Below are 24,783 nucleotides of genomic sequence, written 5' to 3'. Positions count from 1 at the left end.
TTATCTGTTCCTGATTTAATTTCGGTACCTGGTATTTGTCTAGGAAATTGTCCATTTCCTGTAGATTTTCAAGTTTTGTTGAATATAGGCTTTTATAGTAAGATCTGATGATTTTTTGAAATTCCTCTGAATCTGTAGTTGTGTCTCCCTTTTCATTTCTATTTTTGTTAATTTGGACACACTCTCTGGGTCCTCTCGTTAGTCTGGCTAAGGGTTTATCTATCTTGTTGATTTTCTCAAAGAACCAACTTTTGGTTCTGTTGATTCTTTCTATGTTCCTTTTTGTTTCTACTTGGTTGATTTCAGCTCTGAGTTTGATTATTTCCTGCCTTCTACTCCTCCTGGGTGTATTTGCTTCTTTTTGTTCTAGAGCTTTTAGGTGTGCTTCAAGCTGCTGACATATGCTCTTTCCTGTTTCTTTCTGCAGGCACACAGCCCTATGAGTTTTCCTCTTAGCACAGCTTTCATTGTGTCCCATAAGTTTGGGTATGTTGTACCTTCATTTTTATTAAATTCTAAGAAGTCTTTAATTTCTTTCTTTATTTTTTCCTTGACCAGGTTATTATTGAGTAGAGCATTGTTCAATTTCCACGTATATGTGTGCATTCTTCCCTTATTGTTATTGAAGACCAGTTTTAGGCTGTGGTGGTCTGATAGCACTCATGAGATTATTTCTATCTTTCTGTACCTGTTGAGGCCCGTTTTTTGACCAACTATATGGTCAATTTTGGAGAAAGTACCATGAGGAGCTGAGAAGAAGGTAGATCCTTTTGCTTTAGGATAGAATGTTCTATAAATATCCGTTAAGTCCATTTGGCTCATGACTTCTCTTAGTCTGTCTACGTCTCTGTTTAATTTCTGTTTCCATGATGAGAGTGGGGTGTTGAAATCTCCCACTATTATTGTGTGAGGTGCAATGTGTGTTTTGAGCTTTAGTAAGGTTTCTTTTACCTATGTAGGTGCCCTTGTATTTGGGGCATAGATATTTAGGATTGAGAGTTCATCTTGGTGGATTTTACCTTTGATGAATATGAAGTGTCCTTCCTTATCTTTTTTGATGACTTTTAATTGAAAGTTGATTTTATTTGATATTAGAATGGCTACTCCAGCTTGCTTCTTTTGACCATTTGCTTGGAAAGTTGTTTTCTAGCCTTTCACTCTGAGGTAGTGTCTGTCTTTGTCTCTGAGGTGTGTTTCCTATAGGCAGCAGAATGCAGGGTCCTTGTTGTGTATCCAGTTTGTTAATCTATGTCTTTTTATTGGGGATTTGAGGCCATTGATGTTGAGAGATATTAAGGAATAGTGATTATTGCTTCCTGTTATGTTCATATTTGGGTGTGAGGTTATGTTTGTGTGCTTTTCTTCTCTTTGTTTTGTTCCCAAGACGATTAGTTTCTTGCTTCTTCTAGGGTATAGCTTGCCTCCTTATGTTGGGCTTTACCATTTATTATCCTTTGTAGTGCTGGATTTGTAGAAAGATATTGTGTAAATTTGGTTTTGTCATGGAATATCTTGGTTTCTCCATCTATGTTAATTGAGAGTTTTGCAGGATACAGTAACCTGGGCTGGCATTTGTGTTCTCTTAGGGTCTGTATGACATCTGTCCAGGATCTTCTGGCCTTCATAGTTTCTGGCGAAAAGTCTTGTGTGATTCTGATAGGTCTGCCTTTATATGTTACTTGACCTTTTTCCCTTACTGCTTTTAATATTCTTTCTTTATTGTGTGCGTTTGGTGTTTTGACTATTATGTGACAGGAGGTGTTTCTTTTCTGGTCCAATCTATTTGGAGTTCTGTAGGCTTCTTGTATGTGTATGGGTATCTCTTTTTTTAGGTTAGGGAAGTTTTCTTCTCTGATTTTGTTGAAGATATTTACTGGTCCTTTGAGCTGGGAGTCTTCACTCTCTTCTATACCTATTATCCTTAGGTTTGATCTTCTCATTGAGTCCTGGATTTCCTCTATGTTTTGGACCAGTAGCTTTTCCTGCTTTACATTATCTTTGACAGTTGAGTCAATGATTTCTATGGAATCTTCTGCTCCCGAGATTCTCTCTTCCATCTCTTGTATTCTGTTGGTGAAGCTTGTATCTACAGCTCCTTGTCTCTTCTTTTGATTTTCTATATCCAGGGTTGTTTCATGTGTTCTTTCTTGATTGCTTCTATTTCCATTTTTAATTCCTTCAACTGTTTGATTGTGTTTTCCTGGAATTCTTTCAGGGATTTTTGTGTCTCCTCTCTATGGGTTTCTACTTGTTTATTTATGTTTTCCTGGAATTCTTTCAGGCATTTTTGCGATTCCTCTCTGTAGGCTTCTACTTGTTCTCTAAGGGAGTTCTTCACGTCTTTCTTGAAGTCCTCCAGCATCATGACCAAATATGATTTTGAAACTAGATCTTGCTTTTCTGGTGTGTTTGGATATTCCATGTTTATTTTGGTGGGAGAATTGGGCTCCGATGATGCCATGTAGTCTTGGTTTCTGTTGCTTGGGTTCCTGCGCTTGCCTCTCGCCATCAGATTATCTCTAGTGTTACTTTGTTCTGCTATTTCTGACAGTGGCTAGACTGTCCTATAAGCCTGTGTGTCAGGAGTGCTGTAGACCTGTTGTCCTGTTTTCTTTCAGCCTGTTATGGGGACAGAGTGTTCTGCTTTCGGGCGTGTAGTTTTTCCTCTCTACAGTTCTTCAGCTGTTCCTGTGGGCCTGTGTCTTGAGTTCACCAGGCACGTCACTTGCATCAGAAAAGTTGGTCTTACCTGTGGTCCCGAGGCTCAAGTTTGCTCTCGGGAGGCTGCCCATGAGCTCTCTGCAGCGGCAGCAACCAGGAAGATATGCACCGCCCTTTCTGGGAGCTTCCGTGTACTAGGGTTCCAGATGGTGTTTGGTGTTTTCCTCTGGCATCGGAGATGTGTGTGCAGAGTGCAGTCTCTTCTGGTTTCCCAGGCGTGTCTGCCTCTCTGAAGGTTTAGCTCTCCCTCCCACGGGATTTGGGTGCAGAGAACTGTTTATCCGGTCTGTCCCTTCAGGTTCCGGCGGTGTCTCAGGCACAGGGGTCCTGCCACTCCTGGGCCCTCCCCCACGGGAACCCAGAGGCCATATACAGTTTCCTCCTGGGCAAGGGATGTGGGCAGGGGTGGGCAGTGTTGGTGGTCTCCTCTGCTCTGCAGCCTCGGGAGTGCCCACCTGACCAGGCGGTGAGGTCTCTCTCCCACGGGGTTTGGGAGCAGAGAACCTCTGCGGGCCGAGATCTGCGGGTCAACTTGAGTATTTCTTATATACATTTCAAGTGTCATTCCCTTTCCCGGTTTCCAGGCAAACATCCTCCTCCTCCCTCCCCTTCTTTATGGGTATTCCCCTCCCCATCCTCCCCCTCTTGCCGCCCTCCCCCCAACAATCTAGTTCACTGGGGTGAACCCCTTTTTTTAATAGGGTTATTTGTCTTCCTGCAGTCTAACTTCATGAGTTCTCTGTATATTTTGCATATAAGTCTTCTATCAGTTGTAGGATTGGTAAAGATTTTTTCCCAATCTGTTGGTTACCGTTTTGTCCTAACAACAGTGTCCTTTGCCTTACAGAAGCTTTGCGGTTTTATGAGATCCCATTTGTCGATTCTTGATCTTAGAGCATAAGCCATTGGTGTTTTATTCAGGAAATTTTCTCCAGTGCCCATGTGTTCGAGATGCTTCCCTAGTTTTTCTTCTATTAGTTAGAGTGTATCTGGATTGATGTGGAGGTCCTTGATCCACTTGGACTTAAGCTTTGTACAGGGTAAGCATGGATCGATCTGCATTCTTCTACATGTTGACCTCCAGTTGTACCAGCACCATTTGCTGAAAATGCTCTTTTTTCCATTGGATGATTTTGGCTCCTTTGTCAAAAATCAAGTGACCATAGGTGTGTGGGTTCATTTCTGGGTCTTCAATTCTATTCCACTGGTCTATCTGTCTGTCTATGTAACAATACCATGCAGTTTTTATCTCTATTGCTCTGTAATACTGCTAGAGTTCAGGGATAGTGATTCCCCCAGAAGTCCTTTTATTGTTGAGGATAGTTTTAGCTATCCTGGGTTTTTTGTTATTCCAGACAAATTTACAAATTGTTCTAACTCTCTGAAGAATTGGATTGGTATTTTGATGGGGATTTCATTGAATCTGTGGATCGCTTTTGAAGAAATGTCTATTTTTATTATATTAATCCTGCCAATCCATGAACATGGGAGATCTTTCCATCTTCTGAGATCTTCTTCAATTTCTTTCTTCAGAGTCTTGAAATTCTTATCATATAGATCTTTCACTTGCTTGGTTAGAGTCATACAGAGGTATTTTATATTATTTGGGACTATTATAAAGGGTGTCGTTTCCCTAATTTCTTTCTCAGCTTGTTTCTCTTTTGTGTAGAGGAAAGCTACAGATTTATTTGACTTAATTATATACCCGGCCACTTTGCTGAAGTTGTTTATCAGGTTTAGTAGTTCTCTGATGGAACTTTTGGGGTCACTTAAATATACAATTGTATCATCTACAAATAGCGATATTTTGATTTCTTCCTTTCCAATCTGTATCCCTTTGATTTCTTTTTATTGTCTGATTGCCCTGGCTAAAACTTCAAGAATTATATTGAATAAGTAGGGAGATAGTGGGCAGCCTTGTCTGGTCCCTGATTTTAGTGGGATAGCTTCAAGTTTCTCTCCATTTAGTATATTGTTAGATGCTGGTTTGCAGTATATGGCTTTTACGATGTTTAGGTATGGGCCTTGGATTCCTGTTCTTTCCAGGACTTTTATTATGAAGAGGTGTTTAATTTTGTCAAATGCTTTCTCAGCATCTAATGAAATGATCATGTGGTTTTTATCTTTCAGTTTGTTTATATAGTGGATTACGCTGATGGTTTTCTGTATAATAAACCATCCCTGCATACCTGGGATGAAGCCTACTTGATAATGACGGAGGATTCTTTTGATGTGTTCTTGGATTCAGTTTGCAAGAATTTTATTGAGTATTTTTGCATTGATATTCATAAGGGAAATTGATCTGAAGTTCTCTTTCTTTATTGCGTCTTTTTATGGTTTAGGTATAAGAGTAATTGTGGCTTCATAGAAGCAATTCGGTTGCGCTCTGTCTGTTTCAATTTTGTGGAATAGTTTGGATAGTATTGGTATGAGGCCTTCTATGAATGTCTGATAGAATTCTGCACTCTACCCATCTGGACCTGGCCTCTTTTTGGTTGGGAGACTTTTAATGACTGTTTCTATTTCTTTAGGAGTTATGTGGTTGTTTAAATGGTTTATCTGTTCCTTATTTAACTTTGGTACCTGGTATTTGCTTAGGAAATTATCCATTTCCTCCAGATTTTCAAGTTTTGTTGAATATAGGCTTTTGTAGTAGGATCTGATGATTTTTTTGAATTTCCTCTGATTCTGTAGTTATGTCTCCCTTTTCATTTCTGATTTTGTAATTTGGACACACTCTTCGTGTCTTCTGGTTACTCTGGCTCCCTTATCTATCTGGCTCCTTTATCTATCTTGTTGATTTTCTCAAAGAACCAGCTTTTGGTTCTGCTGTTTTTTTATATAGTCCTTTTTGTTTCCACTTGGTTGATTTCAGCTCTGAGTTTGATTATTTCCTGCCTTCTACTCCTCCTGGGTGTATTTGCTTCTTTTTGTTCTAGAGCTTTTAGGAGTGCTGTCAAGCTGCTGATATATGCTCTCTCCTGTTTCTTTCTGCAGGCACTCAGAACTATGAGTTTTCCTCTTAGCACATCTTTCATTGTGTCCCATAAGTTTGGGTATGTTGTAACTTCATTTTCATTAAATTCTAAGAAGTCTTTAATTTCTTTCTTTATTTCTTCCTTGACCAGGTTATCATTGAGTAGATCATTGTTCAACTTCCATGTATATGTGGGAATTCTTTCCTTATTGTTATTGAAGACCAGTTTTAGCCTGTGGTAGTCTGATAGGACATATTGGATTATTTCTATCTTTCTGTATCTGTTGAGTCCTGTTTTGTGACTGATTATATGGTCAATTTTGGAGAATGTACCATGAGGTGCTGAGAAGAATGTATATCCTTTTGCTTTAGGATAGAATGTTCTATAAATATCTGTTAAGTCCATTTGGTTCATGACTTCGCTTAGTCTCTCTATGTCTCTGTTTAATTTCTGTTTCCATGACCTGTCCATTGATGAGAGTGGGGTGTTGAAATCTCCTACTATTTTTGTGTGAGGTGCAATGTGTGTTTTGAACTTTAGTAAGGTTTCTTTTACGTATGTAGGTGCCCTTGTATTTGGAGCATAGATAATTAGGATTGAGAGTTCATCTTGGTGGGTTTTTCCTTTGATGAATATGAAATGTCCTTACTTATCTTTTTTGATAAATTTTAGTTGAAAATTGATTTTATTTGATATTAGAATGGCTACTCCAGCTTGCTTCTTTTGACCATTTGCTTGGAAAGTTGTTTTCCAGCCTTTCACTCTGAGGTAGTGTCTGTCTTTGTCTCTGAGGTTTGTTTCCTGTAGGCAGCAAAATCCTGAGTCCTCATTGTGTATCCAGTTTGTTAATCTATATCTTTTTATTGGGGGAATTGAGTCCATTGGTGTTGAGAGTTATTAAGAAATAGCGATTGCTGTTTCCTGTTATCTTCGTATTTGGAAGTGAGATTATGTTTGTGTGCTTGTCTTCTCTTTGTTTTATTGAAAAATGATTAGTTTCTGCTTTTTCTAGGGTGGTGCTTGCCTCCTTGTGTTGGGCTTTACTATTTATTATCCTTTGTAGGGCTGGGTTTGTAGAAAGACATTGTGTAAATTTGGTTTTGTCATGGAATATCTTGGTTTCTCCATCTATGTTTATTGAGAGTTTTGCTGGATACAGTAACCTGGGCTGGCATTTGTGTTCTTTTAGGGTCTTCTGGCTTTCATAGTCTCTGGTGTGAAGTCTGGTGTAATTCTGCTAGGTCTGCCTTTATATGTTACTTGACCTTTTCCCCTTATTGCTTTTAATATTCTTTCTTTGTTTTGTGCATTTGGTGTTTTATTTATTATGTGACGGGAGGAGTTTCTTTTCTGGTCCATGGTATTTGGAGTTCTGTAGGCTTCTTGTATGTTATGGGCATCTCTTTCTTTAGGTTAGGGAAGTTTTCTTCTATGATTTTGTTGAAGGTATTTACTGGTCCTTGGAGTTGAGAGTCTTCACTCTCTTCTGTACCTATTATCCTTAGGTTTGATCTTCTCATTTTGTCCTGGATTTTCTGTATGTTTTGCGTCAGTAGCTTTTTCTGTTTTATATTATCTTTGACAGTTGTGTTGATGATTTCTATGGAATCTTCTGCTCCTGAGATTCTCTCTTCTATCTCTTGTATTCTGTTGGTGATGCTTGCATCTATGGCTCCTTGTCTCTTCCTTTGGTTCTATATCGAGGGTTGTCTCCCTTTGTGCTTTCTTTATTGTTTCTATTTCCATTTTTAATTCCTTCACCGGTTTGATTGTGTTTTCCTGTAATTCTTTCAGGGATTTTTGTGTTTCCTTTCGAAGGGATTCTATTTATTTACTTGTGTTTTTCTGCATTTCTCTAAGGGAGTTCTTTATGTCTTTCTTGAAGTCCTCCATCATCATGATCAAATCTTAAATCTAGATCTTGCTTTTCTGGTGTTTTTGGATATTCATTGTTTGCTTTGGTGGGAGAATTGGGCTCCGATGATGCCATGTAGTCTTGGTTTCTGTTGCTTGGGTTCCTGTGCTTGCCTCTTGCCATCAGGTTGTCTCTGGTGTTATCTTGCTTTGCTATTTCTGGCAGTGGCTTGAACGTCCTATATGCCTGTGTGTCAGGAGTGCTGTAGACCTGTCTTCCTGTTTTCTTTCAGCCAGTTATGGGAACAGAGTGTTCTGCTTTCAGGCGCTTAGTCATTCCTGTCTACTGGCTTTCAGCCGTTCCTATGGGTGTGTGTCCTGAGTACAACAGGCAGGTCCCTTGGAGCAGAAAAATTGATCTTACCTCTGGTCTCAGGCCTGAAGGAGCTCTTTGGGGCTGGGTTTCAGCTCTCCATGAGGGCAGCAACCAAAGGGCCTGCCCCTCCTTTTCCTGAAACCATATTTTTATTTAAATACTTTGAGTGTAATATAAATAAAACAAAATTAATTGTAAAATCAATTTAGTTAACTTTTATGTAATATTTTACAGCAAATTTTGATTTACAATAAATATGTAAATTTTGAACAAAGACAGTTTAAGAGTGCTGTAACAGTTAATGGAAATTCAAATTAGAAAAAAATGCTGGAAAACATCTTTTGGTTGGGGAGTAGTGAAAGAGGAAGCAAAAAGGAAAACCACAATGGTTTACAAAATGCCCAGACCCAAACAGAGAATGAGTTAAAGAAAGTGAAAAGTCCATTGGAAAGTTATGGGAGGGCATTCAGAAAGTAAAACTAGTTTTTACCCTATTTAAGACACATCCACACCAGGATAGTCTTCAGAAAACCTAGAGTGGAAAGTTCAGGACCAAACAATCCCGAGAACCAGCAGCATCTGCAAGATCCATAATGGCTAGGCTTTGTGCTTTCCTGATGATCCTGATCGTGATGAGCTATTGTAGATCAACCTGCTGTCTAGGATGTGACCTGCCTCATACTCATAACCTCAGGAACAAGAGAGCATTCACACTCCTGGCACAAATGAGGAGACTCTCCCCTGTCTCCTGCCTGAAGGACAGACAGGACTTTGGATTCCCCTTGGAGAAGGTGGATGGCCAGCAGATCCAGAAGGCTCAAGCTATCCCTGTCCTGCATGAGCTGACCCAGCAGATCCTCAGCCTCTTCACATCAAAGGAGTCATCTACTGCTTGGGATGCAACCCTCCTAGACTCATTCTGCAATGACCTCCAGCAGCAGCTGAGTGGTCTGCAAGCCTGTCAGATGCAGCAAGTGGGGGTGCAGGAATCTCACCTGGCCCAGGAAGACTCCCTATTGGCTGTGCGGGAATACTTCCACAGGATCACTGTGTACCTGAGAGAGAAGAAACACAGCCCCTGTGCCTGGGAGGTGGTCAGAGCAGAAGTCTGGAGAGCTCTGTCTTCTTCAGCCAACTTGCTGGCAAGACTAAGAGAAGAGAAGAAATGAGTCCTGAGCCAAAGTCGACAGGACTTTTCTAGACTAGAACAATGTACCTCACTGCTCAGATTCAGCCATCTCAGAACTGTCTCTCAGTTGGGAGGAATGCACACAATTTGTCTAAATGTTTCTCTAAATATTTGTTCTTTTTCCACTCAGTTTTATGTCTGTCTGTCTGTACCCATTTATTTCTTTATGTACTTATTTATTCACTTATTTAACTATTTATATGATGTAACATATATTGTAGTATAGTTTGGTACAGATATGTTTTCCATAAATTATTCCTAATATAGAAATGTAACTTCTTTTATTCATTCATTCTTTAATTACTTAAAACAATTTTATTGTTTACACTGATTTTTTTCTGTAAAGAAACTATATATTTTATCAACCTGCCAAATATTGTACCCGCATATGACATTTCATCGTGTTCAGGCAATTAGATATACCTGTCTCTTGCTTCTCATCCATTCATGGTTAATTCTTAAGTCTTTCCTTTTCTCCTGTGTATCATATTCTTCTGAATGTACTGACAGCATGCTGTGTAGGGATCAGGCATAATGTCTTGTTCCTATCAAACTGTGTAAAGGGATTGGTATTTGTACAAGACACTCCACAACCAAGTTCTCAGCACAAAGGTCATTTATTTGACCCAGAAAGACAAAGGACCAAGAGTAAGAGACAAAGACAGGTGATAGAGGACTAGGGAGAAGCAGAGGAGATACTTGTCCTGGGGTTGGGGAGAGGAGACAAACATGACCCATAGGCAAAAGGCAGCATATAAAACTACAAGGGGGAAAACCTCTGCTAGGATAAAGTGTTAATCTTGATTGGACAGCTTAATTGGGGCAGCCACAAGGGGGCCTTTGTTGGTTTTCAGTGCTTTGATAGCTGGACTTTGGTAGTCATGCTTAAGTGAATGAAGTAGGCAAATCAGGGAATAGCCCTTGATGGGCAGCTTTACAGTTCTCATGCAATGCTTTGTAGCAAAGCAGAGGAATTAAAGTAAAAGGCTACTGTCTGTCAGAGCCCTGTTCGACATGCTCAAGACTGACTAGAATCCTTCATCATGACTTAGTGTACTTTGAAAAGGATTTTTTTCAGCCTTTAGCAGCCTCTATGTTCCTGACACTGTCTATTCTCAACTTCTAGGAGTGTTTAAGTGATTGGAAGTACAAATATCAGTGAAGTCATATATACAGTATGTAAATAGAGCACACTGTAATAACTATCTTGCCTATACAGTGACAAATGACATATATCCTGAGAAGAAATCTGGAGTGAAACCCAGTCATAACAACCTCAAGAAATATCCTTTGAGATAAACCTAAATAAGGATTTGATACATGTCTCATATGTATCTTTTAGGACTCCAGTATTCTCTCCCAATTTTATGTGTTCCCTCTTTTTAAAAATTATTTTATTTACTTACATTTCAAATGTTGTCCCACTTGCTGGTTTCTGCTTTGCAAAAGTCTCATCCCATTCCTCCTTTCCCCCCTGCTTCTATGAGCATACTCCCCACCCACTCAACCACTCCAGTCTCACCACCCTAGCATCACCTTATACTGAGGCATCACGCCTTCACATGTCCAAGGGCTTCCCCTCCTGTCAGCAAGCACTTCTTGGCATCAACAATAGTGTCTGGGTTAGGTGTCTGCAGACGGGATGAATCCCAGGGTGGTGTGGTCTCTGAATGGCCTTCCCTTCAGTCTCTGCTCCACTCTTTGTCTCTGCATTTCCTTTAGACCTCTTGCTTCCCTGGCATCTGGGATTTTCTAGTGGCTATTCTCAGTTCCCCATCCCCCACTACCACATACCTCCTTTCAATTGCTGATCCTCTGTACTTCACCCCCCCCATGTCTCCTCCTAGACCTCATTCTGTCCCCCTTTCCCCCCTCCTCTTTCCCTTCCTCTACCTCCCATGATTATTTTTCCCCCTTCTAAATAGTACTGAAGCATCCACACATTACCATTCCTTCTTTTTGAGGTTCATATTGTGTGTGAGTTGTACATGGGGTATTCCAAGAGTTTTGGCTAATATCCATTTATTAGTGAGTACATACCATGTATGTTCTTTTGTGATTGGGTTATGTTACTCATGAAGATATTTTCCATCTTCCAATAGTTCCATCTATTGACCTGCGAATTTCAAGAAGTCATCTTGGGTAACTCAAGCTTTTGAGCTGATATCCACTTATCAGTGAGTGCATACTATGTGTGTTTTTCTGTATTGGGATAACTCACTCAGGATGGCATTTGCCTCTGAATTTCATGAAGTCATTGTTTTTGATAGCTGAGTAGTACTCCATTGTGTAGATGTACCATATTTTCTGTATCCATTCCTCTGTTGAAGGGCATCTGGGTTCTTTTCAGCTTCTGGCTATTATAATTAAGGCTGCTATGAACATATTGGAACCTGTATCTTTGTTGCATGTTGAAGCATATTTTAGGTATACATCCTGGAGAGGTATAGCTGGGGCCTCACGCAATGCAATATTCAATTTTCTGAGAAACCTCTAGACTGATTCCTAGAGTGGTTGTAACAGTTTGCAATCCCACCAACAATGGAGGAGTGTTCCTCTTTCTCCACATGCTCGCCAGCATCTGCTGTCACCTGAGTTTTTGATCTTAGCCATTCCAACTGGTGTGAGGTGGAATCTCAAGGTTCCTTTGATTTGCATTCTGTAACTCATTTTTAATAGGATTATTTGATTCTCTGGAGTCTAACTCATTGAGTTCTTTGAATACATTGGATATTAGAGCTCTCTTAAATATAGGTTTGGTAAAGGTTTTTTCCTAATCTATAGGTTGTCATTTTGTCCTATTGAGAGTGTCCTTTGCCTTACAGAAGCTTTTGAATTTTATGAGATTCCATATTTCTATAGTTGATCTTAGAGCCTGAATCATTGGTGTTCTGTTCAGGAAATTTTCTACTGTGCCTTTGTGTTCGAGGCTCTTTCCCACTTTCTCCTCTATTAGATTTAGTGTATCTGGTTTTATGTGGAGATCATTGATCTTCTTGGACTTGAGCTTTGAACAAGGAGTTAAGAATGGACCAATTTGGGCTGGAGAGATGGCTCAGTGGTTAAGAGCACCGAATGCTCTTCCTGAGGTCCTGAGTTCAAATCCCAGCAACCACATCTGTAATGAGATCTGATGCTCTCTTCTGCTGTGTCCAAAGACAGCTACTGTGTACTCAGATATAAAAAATAAACAAAATATTTAAAAAAATGGACCAATTTGCATTATTCTACATGTTGACCTCCAGGTGAACAAACACCATTTGCTGAATATGCTGTCTTTTTTCCACTGGATGGGTTTAGAGTCTGTGCCAAATATCTGGGACTTTAATTTTATTTCACTGATTTACCTGTGTGTCTCTGTACAATTAACATGTACTTTTTATCATTATTGCTCTGTCGTACAGCTTGAGGTCAGAGATTGTGATTTCCTCAGAAGTTCTTTTCTTTTCTTTCTTTCTTTTTTCTTTTCTTTCTTTTTTTTTTTTTCGGAGCTGAGGACTGAACCCAGGGCCTTGCGCTTGCTAGGCAAGCGCTCTACTACTGAGCTAAATCCCCAACCCCAGTTCTTTTATTTTTGAGATTGGTTTTCAATATCCTGGGTTTTTAGTTAATACAGATGAATTTGATAATTGCTCTTTCTATCTTTGTGAAGGACTGATTGGAATTTTGATGGGAATTGCATTGAATCTGCATATTGCTTCTGGTAAGATAGCCATTTTTACTGTTTGATTCTGCTGATCAATGGGCATCTTTCTATCTTCTGAGATCTTCTTCACTTCCTTTCTTCACAGACTCGAAGTTCTTGTCATATAGATAATTCCCTTGCTTGGTTAGAGTCACATCAAGGTATTTTATATTATTTGTGTTTATTGTGAAGTGTGTCGTTTCCCTAATTTTTCCTCTGCCTTTTTATCCTTTGCGTAGAGGAAGGCTACTTATTTCTTTGATTTAATTTTATATCCAGCCACTTGCTGAAGTTGTTTACCAGCTGTAGGAATTCTCTAGTGGAATTTTTGGGGTCACTTAATTAAGTATAATAAGTATCATATCATCTCCAAATAGTAATATTTTGACTTCTTACTTTCCAATTTGTATACTTTGACTTCCTTTTATTGTCTGATTGCTCTGGCTAGGACTTCATGTACTATATTGAAAAAGTAGGGAGAGAGTGGGCAGCCTTGTCTAGTCCCTGATTTTAGTGGGATTGCTTCAAGTTTCTCTCCTTTTAGTTTGATGTTGGACATTGGTTTCCTGTATATTGCTTTTACTATGTTTAGATATGGGTCTTGAATTCCTGATCTTTCCAAGACTTTTAACATGAAGGGGTATTGAATTTTATCAAATGCTTTCTCAGCATATAATGAGATGATCATGTCTTTTTTCCTTGGGTTTGTTTATATAGTGGATTACATTGATGCATTTCCATATATTGAACCATCCCTGCAGCCCTGGTATGAAGCCTACTTGACCATGATGGATGATTGTTTTGATGTGTTCTTGGATTTGGTTTGCAAGAATTTTATTGAGTATTTTTGCATCAATATTCATAAGGGAAATTGGTCTGAAATTTTCTTTCTTTTTGGGTCTTGTGTGGTTTAAGAATAAGCATAATTGTGGCTTCATAGAGGGAATTGGGTAGTGTTCCTTTTGTTTCTATTTTGTGGAATAGTTTGGAGAGTATTGGTATTGGTCTTCTAGGAAGGTCTGATAGAAAACCCATCTAGTCTTCGGCTTTTTTTGGTTGATAGACTTTCAATGACAGGTTATGTTTCTTTAGGAGTTATGAGACTATTTAGATGGTTTATCTAATCCTGATTTAAATTTGTTACCTGGTGTCTCTCTAGAAAATTGTCCATTTCCTTCAGATTTTCCAGTTTTGTTTAGTATAAGCTTTAATAGTAGGATCTGATAATTTTTTTAATTTCCTCAGTTTCTGTTGTTATGTCTCACTTTTCATTTCTGATTTTGTTAATTTGTATACTGTTTCTGTGCCCTCTAGTTAGTCTGGCTAAGGGTTTATCTATCTTGATGATTTTCTCAAAGAATCAGCTCCTGGCTTTGTTGATTCTTTGTATAGTTCTTTTTGTTTCTACTTGGATGATTTCAGCCCTGATTTTGAAATTTTTTCTCACATCTCCTCCTCTTGTGTGTTTTTGCTTCTCTTTGTTCTAGAGCTTTCAGATGAGCTGTTAACCTGCTAGTGTATATTCTTTCCACTTTCTTTATAAAGGCATTCATAACTATGAGTTTTCCTCTTAGTACTGCTTCATTGGGGCCCATAACTTTGTGTATGTTGTTCCCTCATTTTCTTTGAATTCTAAAAAGTCTTTAATTTCTTTCTTCATTCCTTGTCCAAATTATCATTGAATAGATAGTTGTTCAGCTTCCAAGTATATGTGGGATCTTTTTTTGTTGTTGCTATTGAAGACCAGCCTTAGACCTAGTCCCTGGTAGTCCAATAGAATACATGGGATTAATTTAATGTTCTTGTATCTGTTAAGGTCTGTTTTGTGTCTGAGTATATGGTCGATTTTTGCGAAGAAACCATGAGTGTCTGAGAACTATGAGAGTGGGATGTTGAAATCTCCTACTATTATTGTGTAATGTTCAATGTGTGCTTTGAATTTTAGTGACGTTTCTTTTACAAATGTTGGTGCCCTTGCATTTGGGACATAAAAGTTCAGAATTGAGAGTTCATCTTATCTCATTTTTTTGATGACTATGTAGTGTCCTTTCCCCTCTTTTTTTCGATAATTTTTGGTTGAAAGTCAATTTTGTTCAATATTAGAATGACTACTCCAGCTTCTTTCTTGGGACCATTTGCTTGGAAAATTTTTTTCTCATCTTTTTATTTTAAGGTCATGTCTGAATTTGATTTTGAGGTGTGTTTCTTGTTTGCAGCAAAGTGCTGGATCCTGTTTACATATCCAGTCTGTTAGCCTATGTCTTTTTATTGAGGAATTGAGTTCATTGATGCTGAGATATATTATGGACCAATGATTCTTGCTTCCTGTTATTTTTGTTGTTAGAGGTGGAGTTACGTTCGTGTGTTTCTCTTCTGTTGTGTTTGTTGTGAGAAGCTTAATTTCTTGTCCTTTTCTTGGATGTAGTTCCTCTCCTTGTGTTGGACTTTCTATTCTATTATCTTCTGTAGGGCTGGATTTTAGAAAGAAATTGTTAAAATTTGGTTTTGTCTCAGAATACCTTGGTTTCTCCATCTATGGTAATTGTGAATTTTGCTGGGAATAGTAGCATGGGATGGCATTTTTCTCTTATTGTCTGTATGACATCTGATCAGGATCTTCTACCTTTCATAGATCTCTGTTTGAGAATATGAAGTCTGGTATAATCCTGATAGGTCTGCCTTTATATGTTACTTACTGTTTTTGTTCTGTGTACTTTGTGTTTTAATTTTATGGGAGAGAGGGATATCTTTTCTAGCCCCATATGTTTGGTGTTCTGTATGCTTCTGATATGTTTATGGGCATTTATCTCTTTAGGTGAGGAAAGTTTTCTTCTATAATTTTGTTGGAGATGTTTGTTGGCCCTTTGACTTGGGAACTTTTACTTTCTTCTATACCTATTCTTCCTAGGTTCAGTCCTTTCATTGTTTCCTGAATTTCCTGAATATTTTGAGATAGGAGTCTTTTGATTTTTGTATTTTCCTTGACTGTTGTGTCAATATGGACTACCTTCTTCTGTTAAGATTCTCCTGTCTGTCTCATGTATTCTGTTCGTGATGCTTACATCTGTGATTTCTGTTATCTTTCCTAGGTTTTCCATCTCTAGGGTTGTCTCCCTTTAAGTTTTCTTTAATTTTTTCTATTTCCATTTTTGATCCTAGACAGCTTTGTTCAATGTCTTCACCTGTTTTATTATGTTTTCCTGTATTTCTTTAAGGGAGTTATGTATGTCCTTCTTAAAGTCCTCTATCATCTTCATGAAATGAAAATTAAGAAATGAATCTTGCTTTTTAGGTTTGTTGGGGTATCCAGGACTTGCCGTGGTGGGAGAAGTGGGTTCTGTTGTTGCCAAGTCAAATTGGTTTCTGTTGCTTATGTTCTTAAGCTTGCCTCTTGCCATCTGGTTATCTTTGGTGTTATTGTACTCCTTGTCTCTGACTGGAGTCTCTCTTGCCTTTGAGCCTCTTTTTTTAGGTTAGGGAAGTTTTCTTCTGTGATTTTGTTGAAGATATTTACTGGTCCTTTGAGCTGGGAGTCTTCACTCTCTTCTATACCTATTATCCTTAGGTTTGATCTTCTCATTGTGTCCTGGATTTCCTGTATGTTTTGGACCAGTAGCTTTTTCCTCTTTACATTATCTTTGACAGTTGAGTCAATGATTTCTATGGAATCTTCTGCTCCTGAGATTCTCTCTTCCATCTCTTGTATTCTGTTGGTGAAACTCGTATCTACAGCTCCTTGTCTCTTGGTTTTCTATATCCAGGGTTGTTTCCATGTGTTCTTTCTTGATTGTTTCTATTTCCATTTTTAATTCCTTCAACTGTTTGATTGTGTTTTCCTGGAATTCTTTCAGGGATTTTTGTGACTCCTCTCTATGGGCTTCTACTTGTTTATTTATGATTTCCTGGAATTCTTTCAGGGCTTTTTGCGATTCCTCTCTGTAAGCTTCTACTTGTTCTCTAAGGGAGTTCTTAACGTCTTTCTTGAAGTCCTCCAGCATCATGATCAAATATGATTTTGAAACTAGATCTTGCTTTTCTGGTGTGTTTGGATATTCCATGTTTGTTTTGATGGGAGAATTGGGCTCCGATGATACCATGTAGTCTTGGTTTCTGTTGCTTGGGTTCCTGCGCTTGCCACTCGCCATCAGATTATCTCTAGTGTTACTTTGTTCTGCTATTTCTGACAGTGGCTAGACTGTCCTATAAGCCTGTGTGTCAGGAGTGCTGTAGACCTGTTTTCCTGTTTTCTTTCAGCCAGTTATAGCAACAGAGTGTTCTGCTTTCGGGCGTGTAGTTTTTCCTCTCTACAGGTCTTCAGCTGTTCCTGTGGGCCTGTGTCTTGAGTTCACCAGGCAGGTCACTTGCAGCAGAAAAGTTGGTCTTACCTGTGGTCCCGAGGCTCAAGTTCGCTCGCGGGGTGCTGCCCTCGAGCTCTCTGTGGTGGCAGCAACCAGGAAGATCTGAGCTGCATTTCCAGGAGCTTCAGTGCACCAGGGTTCCAGATGGCGTTTGGTGTTTTCCTCTGGCGTCCGAGATGTGTGCAGAGTGCATTCTCTTCTGGTTTCCCAGGCGTGTCTGCCTCTCTGAAGGTTTAGCTCTCCCTCCCACGGGATTTGGGTGCAGAGAACTGTTTATCCGGTCTGTTCCTTCAGGTTCCGGTGGTGTCTAGGAAGAATGTTTATGAGATGATTTCAGTTGTGTTGGTAAAAAGATGTAATAAAATTAGAATCAAGAATAGAATGTGCCTACTCTTCATAAGTAAGGCTTATAAGGACCAAATGGCCCTGGTCTTTTAATCTTATTTTCATACTTTATTAAGTTTGGCTTATAATAAGCAAATGAGACTGCATAATAAGAAATACAATGAGGTTTCAAAATTACACTTAAAAAGGGAAATAGGATTGGGACAATTTTATGTTAAGAAAAATCAGGTCTCAGGATGAAACCACAAGTGTGTACTTTGATAAGACAAGGCCATGTAAAAATTGCATCTTTGAACTTCATAATGAGGTTACATTATGCAACAATGCTTTGAACTTGCTACTGATACCTTTCTGTAAGTCCTCTGTTTTTGTAACATTTTACCCATGAAGCAATTCTTTCTTACATAGAGTACTTTGTCAAAAAGTTATAAGAAGTTGACAAAAAAAGTCTTGGTACAGCCAATTTCTTTTTCACTCAGTGTGTGTGTGTGTGTTATGTGAATGACTTCTTTCCTTTCCCCTTTCTCTCTGGTTCAAAAGGACTTAACAAGTTCTGAGCCCCTTGCCTGGCCTGTGAAAGGCTCCTGGCTTACTTGCCATAGAAAGGCGCTCTAGTAACAAAGACTTTTACTTAATTCCCTGATGCTAAACAGTATGTGTTCACCATGCGATATTGGCACTTATGTAAGCACAAATAGTGAGAGTGACATTGTTAATTTTCCCCAGGGCTTATCTAACCATGAATCAGTAAGTTTTAGTTCTTATTGAAGCACAGAGCAGTAACCATTAATACAGACGTTTCAGCACTTACTCAAGTATAGAACAAGAGTGAAGAGACAAGTTCCTAGAGTTTAATAAAGCATGAGGAGTTAAGACTATGGGTATAGAATTTCATAAAGCACATATATTTATAAAATAAAGATACAGCATTCAGTAAAGCACAGAGAGTTAAAGAAAAAAGAAACCAAATAAACAAATGCTTTAATAAAGCATAAAAAAGTAAGATTATAAGACCAGGACCCTTTGGTCTATAGCCTTTGCTCGACTCTGTGTTTCATCTCAGCTCAACCCCCAAAAGTCCAGGTAGGCCCCTATCACCTCCCTACACATCCATACCAAGGAAAAACCAGCCCTGAGGGTCAGGGTAATAGTTAGCAGTTGAAGAAGACTGCAGACCCCACTACTAGAGTTGTTTGCAGAAATGGAGCGTCTTCATTGATCCTGATGTTGAGGGACCAGAGAAGTGCAGCCATGAGAACAACAGAATTTGTTTCTTAGAGAGACAGAGATAATAGAGAAACCATTTTGTCTGTAATCAGTCACCTGTGGGAATAAAGAGGAAAGCACTGTCTGGTTCTCCATCATGAAGAGACTCTGGGCTATGAAGTTTCTGCCCAATCACTGTCTAATTACATAAGTACAAGGATCCACAGGCATCCTTTCTACTTAAAGTAAAGAAGAGAGCTAAGGCTGAAATGTCTCTTAAGGAGCAATGCACACATAGTAACTGAATTAAGTAACTCTGTATGTGAATGTGCATGGGTATATCTGTGGTGTATGTTTGTGTGTTTTTGTGCATGCTATATCTCCAAGGAAGAGCAATGGACTTTCAGATAGAGACACAGCTAAGGGTTCCTGTTCTCTCTATACTAGCCCCATGCACATGCTTACTGGATCCCTATATTTCTTTCACCCAACTAATCATTTGAAAATGACACTTTGGTCAGCTATGTGAATCCACAGTAATGACAGAAAAACAGACTAACTGGTTTAAGATTCCAAGAGAGAGGCCTTAGATGGCTATGGAGACTCAGCAGATGGAAGGGCACTGAGAAAGTCTGTAAAGCCAAGGAAATCATACCAGCATTAGCAGACATAGAGAGATGAGGGGACATGGTTCCCAAGTGTCTGACAGTGTATACTCTGAAAGTAGAAAAAAACTAAAATTATCAACAGCACAAAAGCAAATATTCCAGTTAAATACATTTTTTTACACAGGGGAAATAGTGACTCTAATATTGTCCTACAGAGAAGGGCTTTTTTAAAAATATATAAAAGCATACATAGAACACTTATTGTCACCACTAAATGAATTCAATCTATTTCTAACTTTGAAAATGAGTAAAAAAGACTTTGATGTCTGCCATACAAAATGACTGTGCAGATCCCTTACTGCTATGAGGAGGTGTAGGGAATCTAGAACTGCTTCTACTGTGATTCGATAAGAACACTGTATATGGTATTGACTGATACTACAATATCCTGAGCATTGCATGATGATTTGTATGGCTTTAATGGTACTAGAGTCATAGAGTGTAAGATTTCAAGCATTTGAAATACAAATTTTAAATATTTACCCATGTGCTTTGGTTTGGATGCAAAATGTTACTGGGGTTCAACATGTTGGAGGTTGGTACTCAGGGAAGCAATCTTCACAGGATGCTGGAACCTTCATCACATCCTCAAGGAACAAACTTTATCAATGAAAATCTATTGATTATTTCAGATGAGTAGTCTATTAGGCAGTGAGGCTTTGCTGGAGGAAGGTTAGGGGACTGCTTCCTAATTACTTCTTTTCCTGTCTGCCTCTTGGAGACCATGTAATGAGTAAATTTTTGAGACACATGGTCTTCCCACTGTGCAATGAATTCAGAAAACCTTGGTGTTAATGGTCTAAAGTTATGAGAAAAAAATGAATGAAAATTTAGGCTTTCAGATTTTAAATATCTTATTCCTCTTGTGTATGTGTGGGAATGTCTCCCTTTTTATGCATGTATGTATGTATGTATGTATGTATGTATGTATGTATGTATGTGTCTGTATGAGTTTTTGTGTGTGAATGAGTCTATGCTCCTAAATGTCACTCACTGTGTTTATGTGTAATTAAATGTGTGCCTGTATGTGTGTATGTGTTTGTGTATATTTGAGTATGTATATGTGTGAGTTTGTATATGGATGTGCATGTGCATGTTTGCAAAGGCTTGTGAATGTTTGTGAGAATTTGTGGAAATTTGTGCATGTGTATATGTGTCTGTGCCTATGAGAGTATTTATGTTTGAATGATTGCAAATGTGTTTGGGGAAATATGTACATGTGTGGGTATATGGTTTTGGTTTTTCTAGTTTGTGTTCATGTATTGAATCTGTATTATATGAGAGAGTTAATATGTGTGTTTGTATGAATTGGGAGGATTTATACATATATATATATACATATATATATATACACACACACACACACACACACACACAAGTATTGTGGGAATGTATGTGTGTGCCTGTGTAAGTCTGTGTGTGTATGGTTGTATGTGTGGGTATGTATATGTGTGTTTGTCCGTGTTCATGTCTCAGTGTTGTATGTGTGACCATATACATGTAACAATGTCCATTTTGTGTCTCTGTGTATATTTGCTTATGTATGTGAGTATGTGTAATTGTGTATGTGAGTGCTTATCTTTGTATGTGTATGCGTGGGTGTTGTGGGTATGTGTGTATAGTGTGAGTGTGTTTGTATATTTCTGTGCATCTGTATATAAAAGTGGGTCTGTGTGCCTGTATATGCATGATGACTGAGTATGTGTAAATGTGTGTTTGTGTCACTGTGTGTGTATATGAGTGAGAGAGGCAGAGATATATATATATATATATATATATATATATATATATATATATATATAGAGAGAGAGAGAGAGAGAGAGAGAGAGAGAGAGAAAGGCAAGAGAATGAGACATACTGAGACAAAGTAGCACACAAGGAGAATGTTTACCCATTTCCTATGAATGTGGAGGTCATAGGCCACCTTATAGGTCTTGACTGTCTACTGCAACCCTATGTTACAGAAATCCAACCCCGCTTATAAAACTTTTTCATAAGACTTTTTCCAAATACAACCCTCAGGATGCCATGAAAATCATTGGCTAAAGAGCTAATATACAGTGGTGGCTATATTTACCTTCATGAAAATTAATATAAAGAAAATAACTTTATTTTTAGCCTTTAAACAATGGAAAAATTTGAAGTATACCATTATATCAGTGTGATTTCTGTAGAGACAGGGTTTCCCTGTGTAGTCTTGACACTCCTGGAACTTGCTCTGTAGACTAGGCTGGCCTTGAACCCTGATAACCTTTTGCCTGTAGAATGCAGCCACAGGCCACAATAATATTTCTAATTTAGAAAGAATTTTCACCATACTTTACATTTTGATGCAAATATTTATGTCAATGGCATAAAGAAGATTAAGAAATAATCGTAAATGGCTTACAATAATTTTTAAATACAATCACAGAGAAAGTTCTGTGTTTGCAATAGATGTGTAAATTTCTCATAAAGACTACATATCTGAAGAATAGTGGTTAATGATAATTTACATGTAATTTAAGAGAAACCATGTAGAGTAGCTTTCTGAGGGTAGCATTGAAAGAGAAAGCAATGGAGGAACACAAATGCTTGAGACACAAGCAGAGAGTGAGGTAAAGAAAGTGAAAAGAGAATTGGGAAGCTAGGGGAGGGCATTCAGAAAGGGGAAAGTTGTGTTTGCCACTATTTAAGATAGATGCACACAGCAGGGTTATCAGAGAACCTACAGGGGAAGACTCAAACACACTGCCCAGAGAGCCATCAGCATCTGCAAGATCCACAATGGCTATGGTTTGTGCATTCCTCACGATTCTGGTAGTTATGAGCCACTGGTCAACCTGCTGTCTAGGATGTGACCTGCCTCGCACTCATAACCTCACACTCCTGGAAAACATGGGTAGATACTCCCCTGTTTCCTGCCTGAAGGACAGAAAATACTTCGAATTACCTTTGGAGAAGGTGGATGCCCAGCAGATCCAGAAGTCTCAAGCCATCTCTCTCCTGCAAACTGTGACTAAACAGATCCTGACCCTCTTGGAATCAAAGGAGTCACGTGCTACTTGGGATGAAACCCTCCTAGACTCATTCTGCAATTACCTCTATGACCATCTTAGAGACCTCAAAGACTGTCAGAATCAGCAGGTTGGAGAGCAGGAAGTTCCCTTGACCCAGGAACCCTCCTGGTGGGCTGTGAGGGAATACTTCGGCAGGATCACCATGTACCTGAAACAGAAGAAACACAGCCCGTGTGCCTGGGAAATTGCTAGAGCAGAAGTCTGGAGAGCCCTGTCTTATTCAGACATGTTCTTGGCAATACTGAGTGAAGAGAAGGAATGAGTTCTGAGACATTTGGAGAGGACTCTCCTGGACTAGAACACTGCATCTCACATTATAGTCTCTCCTTAAAAAGCTCTCATTACTTTCAGTGTGAATACAAGCAACCTGCCTAGACGGTTCAGCGATATTGAGCAATTATTTTCAATATGTAAAACTGTTTTTGTATCTGCATCCAATTGGTTATTTATTTATTAGAGTATTATTAAGATAATTTAAGATATTTATATTAAATCTTGCATTCTTATATTTTAATATGGCACATGATCATTTGTAATTAAATTATTTTGTATACAAATAAATTTGCTTTGTAAGACACTTTGGATTAATTAATTTGATATCTCTTTAACATTATCAACTATTTTTTTTTACATTTTTTATTATTTTTTTCCACCTTTTTTATTTTTATTTTTTCCATCTTTATTAAATTGGATATTTCTTATTTACATTTCAAATGTTTTTTCCTTTCCCAGTTTCCTTGCCAACATCCCCCTAACCCCTCCTCTTCCCATTCTATATGGGAGTTCTACTCCAAATCCTCCCGATTACCGCCCTTCCCCCCAAGAATCCTGTTCACTGGGGGTCCAGCCTTGGCAGGACCAAGGGCTTCTTCTACAGTGTAGAGTCTACACTGTAAATATTGTTCAACTGAACACTTTTGAAATATCAGAGCGGAAAGACATATACACTGCAGAATATTTAGACAAGCCCTAGATATTTTCAACTACTTCTCTCTGGCATATAGTATTCTTCTGGATGGATAAACAGCATGCTGTGCAGAAGACAACCAGAGAGTCTTGCTCCTAACATTCCTTAGTCCACTTTGACCAAATATGTCCTGGGTTAATTTAGCACCTGATTTCCTTGATCTCATATACTTATCTACTTCTATCAATAATAGTTTAGTTGTTTGAGGTTCTAAATATTAGTGAGGTCATGTAGAGCAATGCAAAACAGATAAACAATGACTAGTCTGCCTATATGGCACAGAAAGGGAAAACAAGAAGAACGTGGGATTTACACCCACTCCTCATAGCCTCATAATCCAGTCCTAGGAATAAATCCAACCAGGGGAGAGAAATGACTCTAAAATCAACCCTTGGAAACACTCTTCCTTCTCTATTTCCGGGACCTTTCCTCTTCCCACTTTCTACTTCTCTGTTTGTTACTCTTCTTCCTCCTCCTCTTTCTTCCTCCTCTGCTTACTCCTCATTATTCTACTTTTGCTCCATCTTCTTTGAATCACTAGTTGTGCATGGTACAGCACCATCTCATGGAGCATGGTAGCCGCTTTCAGGTGCCCCAGCCTGAGGATACCTGAATCTCTTTCCTCCAGCACCAATATTTTTCCATCGTTCCTCAGCTGGAGGTGGAATTGCCTCTGTTTTCCAAGCTGATATTATGTCTGGCGTGGTCATGTCAATTCAGTCATAGGCACTCACAGTTCACATGAGTAACTATTCTGTTGTGTTCAAGAACACGGCTTTGCTGAGTCATCCACTGCCTCTGGCTCTTCTAATTCTTCTATTCCTGCTTCTTCATTGGTTCCCAAGGCCAAGGAAATCAGGACTTCCTTTTCTCAGTGATCAGTTGCGAGTCTCTCTGTTCATTGGCAGGGAATGTAAAAGAGTTCTGTGGTAAGTGTTGGCCAGTGCAGGAACCCCATCTTAGATGTAGGCTCTAATTTCAAATCAGGTATTGTGACAGGATGAGTACAGCACTGCTTTGCTCTTTGTTATCTTCATGGCTCCACATGTATTTTATTTTATTTTATTTTATTTTATTAACTTGAGTATTTCTTATATACATTTCGAGTGTTATTCCCTTTCCCGGTATCCGGGCAAACATCCCCCTCCCCCCTCCCCTTCCTTATGGGTGTTCCCCTCCCAACCCTCCCCCCATTGCCGCCCTCCCCCCACCAGTCTAGTTCACTGGGGGTTCAGTCTTAGCAGGACCCAGGGCTTCCCCTTCCACTGGTGCTCTTACTAGGATATTCATTGCTACCTATGAGGTCAGAGTCCAGGGTCAGTCCATGTATAGTCTTTGGGTAGGGGCTTAGTCCCTGGAAGCTCTGGTTGCTTGGCA

At 38.9% G+C, this 24,783-nt stretch overlaps 2 protein-coding genes across 2 annotated transcripts; both read left to right on the top strand.

Annotated features, from left to right (window-relative positions):
- Positions 1–8,433: 8,433 nt before the first annotated feature.
- Positions 8,434–9,098, top strand: LOC100912314 (interferon alpha-1-like). Its single transcript, XM_087551756.1, has one exon. The coding sequence runs from the start codon at positions 8,523–8,525 to the stop codon at positions 9,096–9,098; it is 576 nt and encodes a 191-aa protein (XP_087407882.1). The 5' UTR covers positions 8,434–8,522.
- Positions 9,099–22,146: 13,048 nt separating this feature from the next.
- LOC100909643 (interferon alpha-1-like) lies at positions 22,147–22,782 on the top strand. Its single transcript, XM_087551514.1, has one exon. It carries the CDS (start codon positions 22,147–22,149, stop codon positions 22,699–22,701), a length of 555 nt encoding a protein of 184 aa, XP_087407640.1. The 3' UTR covers positions 22,702–22,782.
- Positions 22,783–24,783: the final 2,001 nt, after the last annotated feature.

Source organism: Rattus norvegicus, chromosome 5, assembly GCF_021556685.1.
Source record: "Rattus norvegicus strain SHRSP/BbbUtx chromosome 5, alternate assembly SHRSP_T2T, whole genome shotgun sequence".
Classification (NCBI taxonomy): Eukaryota; Metazoa; Chordata; class Mammalia; order Rodentia; family Muridae; genus Rattus; species Rattus norvegicus.
Note: the sequence above shows the minus strand (reverse complement) of the source record. Positions and strands in the feature narration are given on the sequence as shown.

What these genes read in the sequence shown, in the direction of transcription:
- LOC100912314 (XM_087551756.1), top strand. Translation starts at nt 8,523, where the DNA reads ATGGCTAGGCTTTGTGCTTTCCTGATGATCCTGATCGTGATGAGCTAT.
- LOC100909643 (XM_087551514.1), top strand. Translation starts at nt 22,147, where the DNA reads ATGGCTATGGTTTGTGCATTCCTCACGATTCTGGTAGTTATGAGCCAC.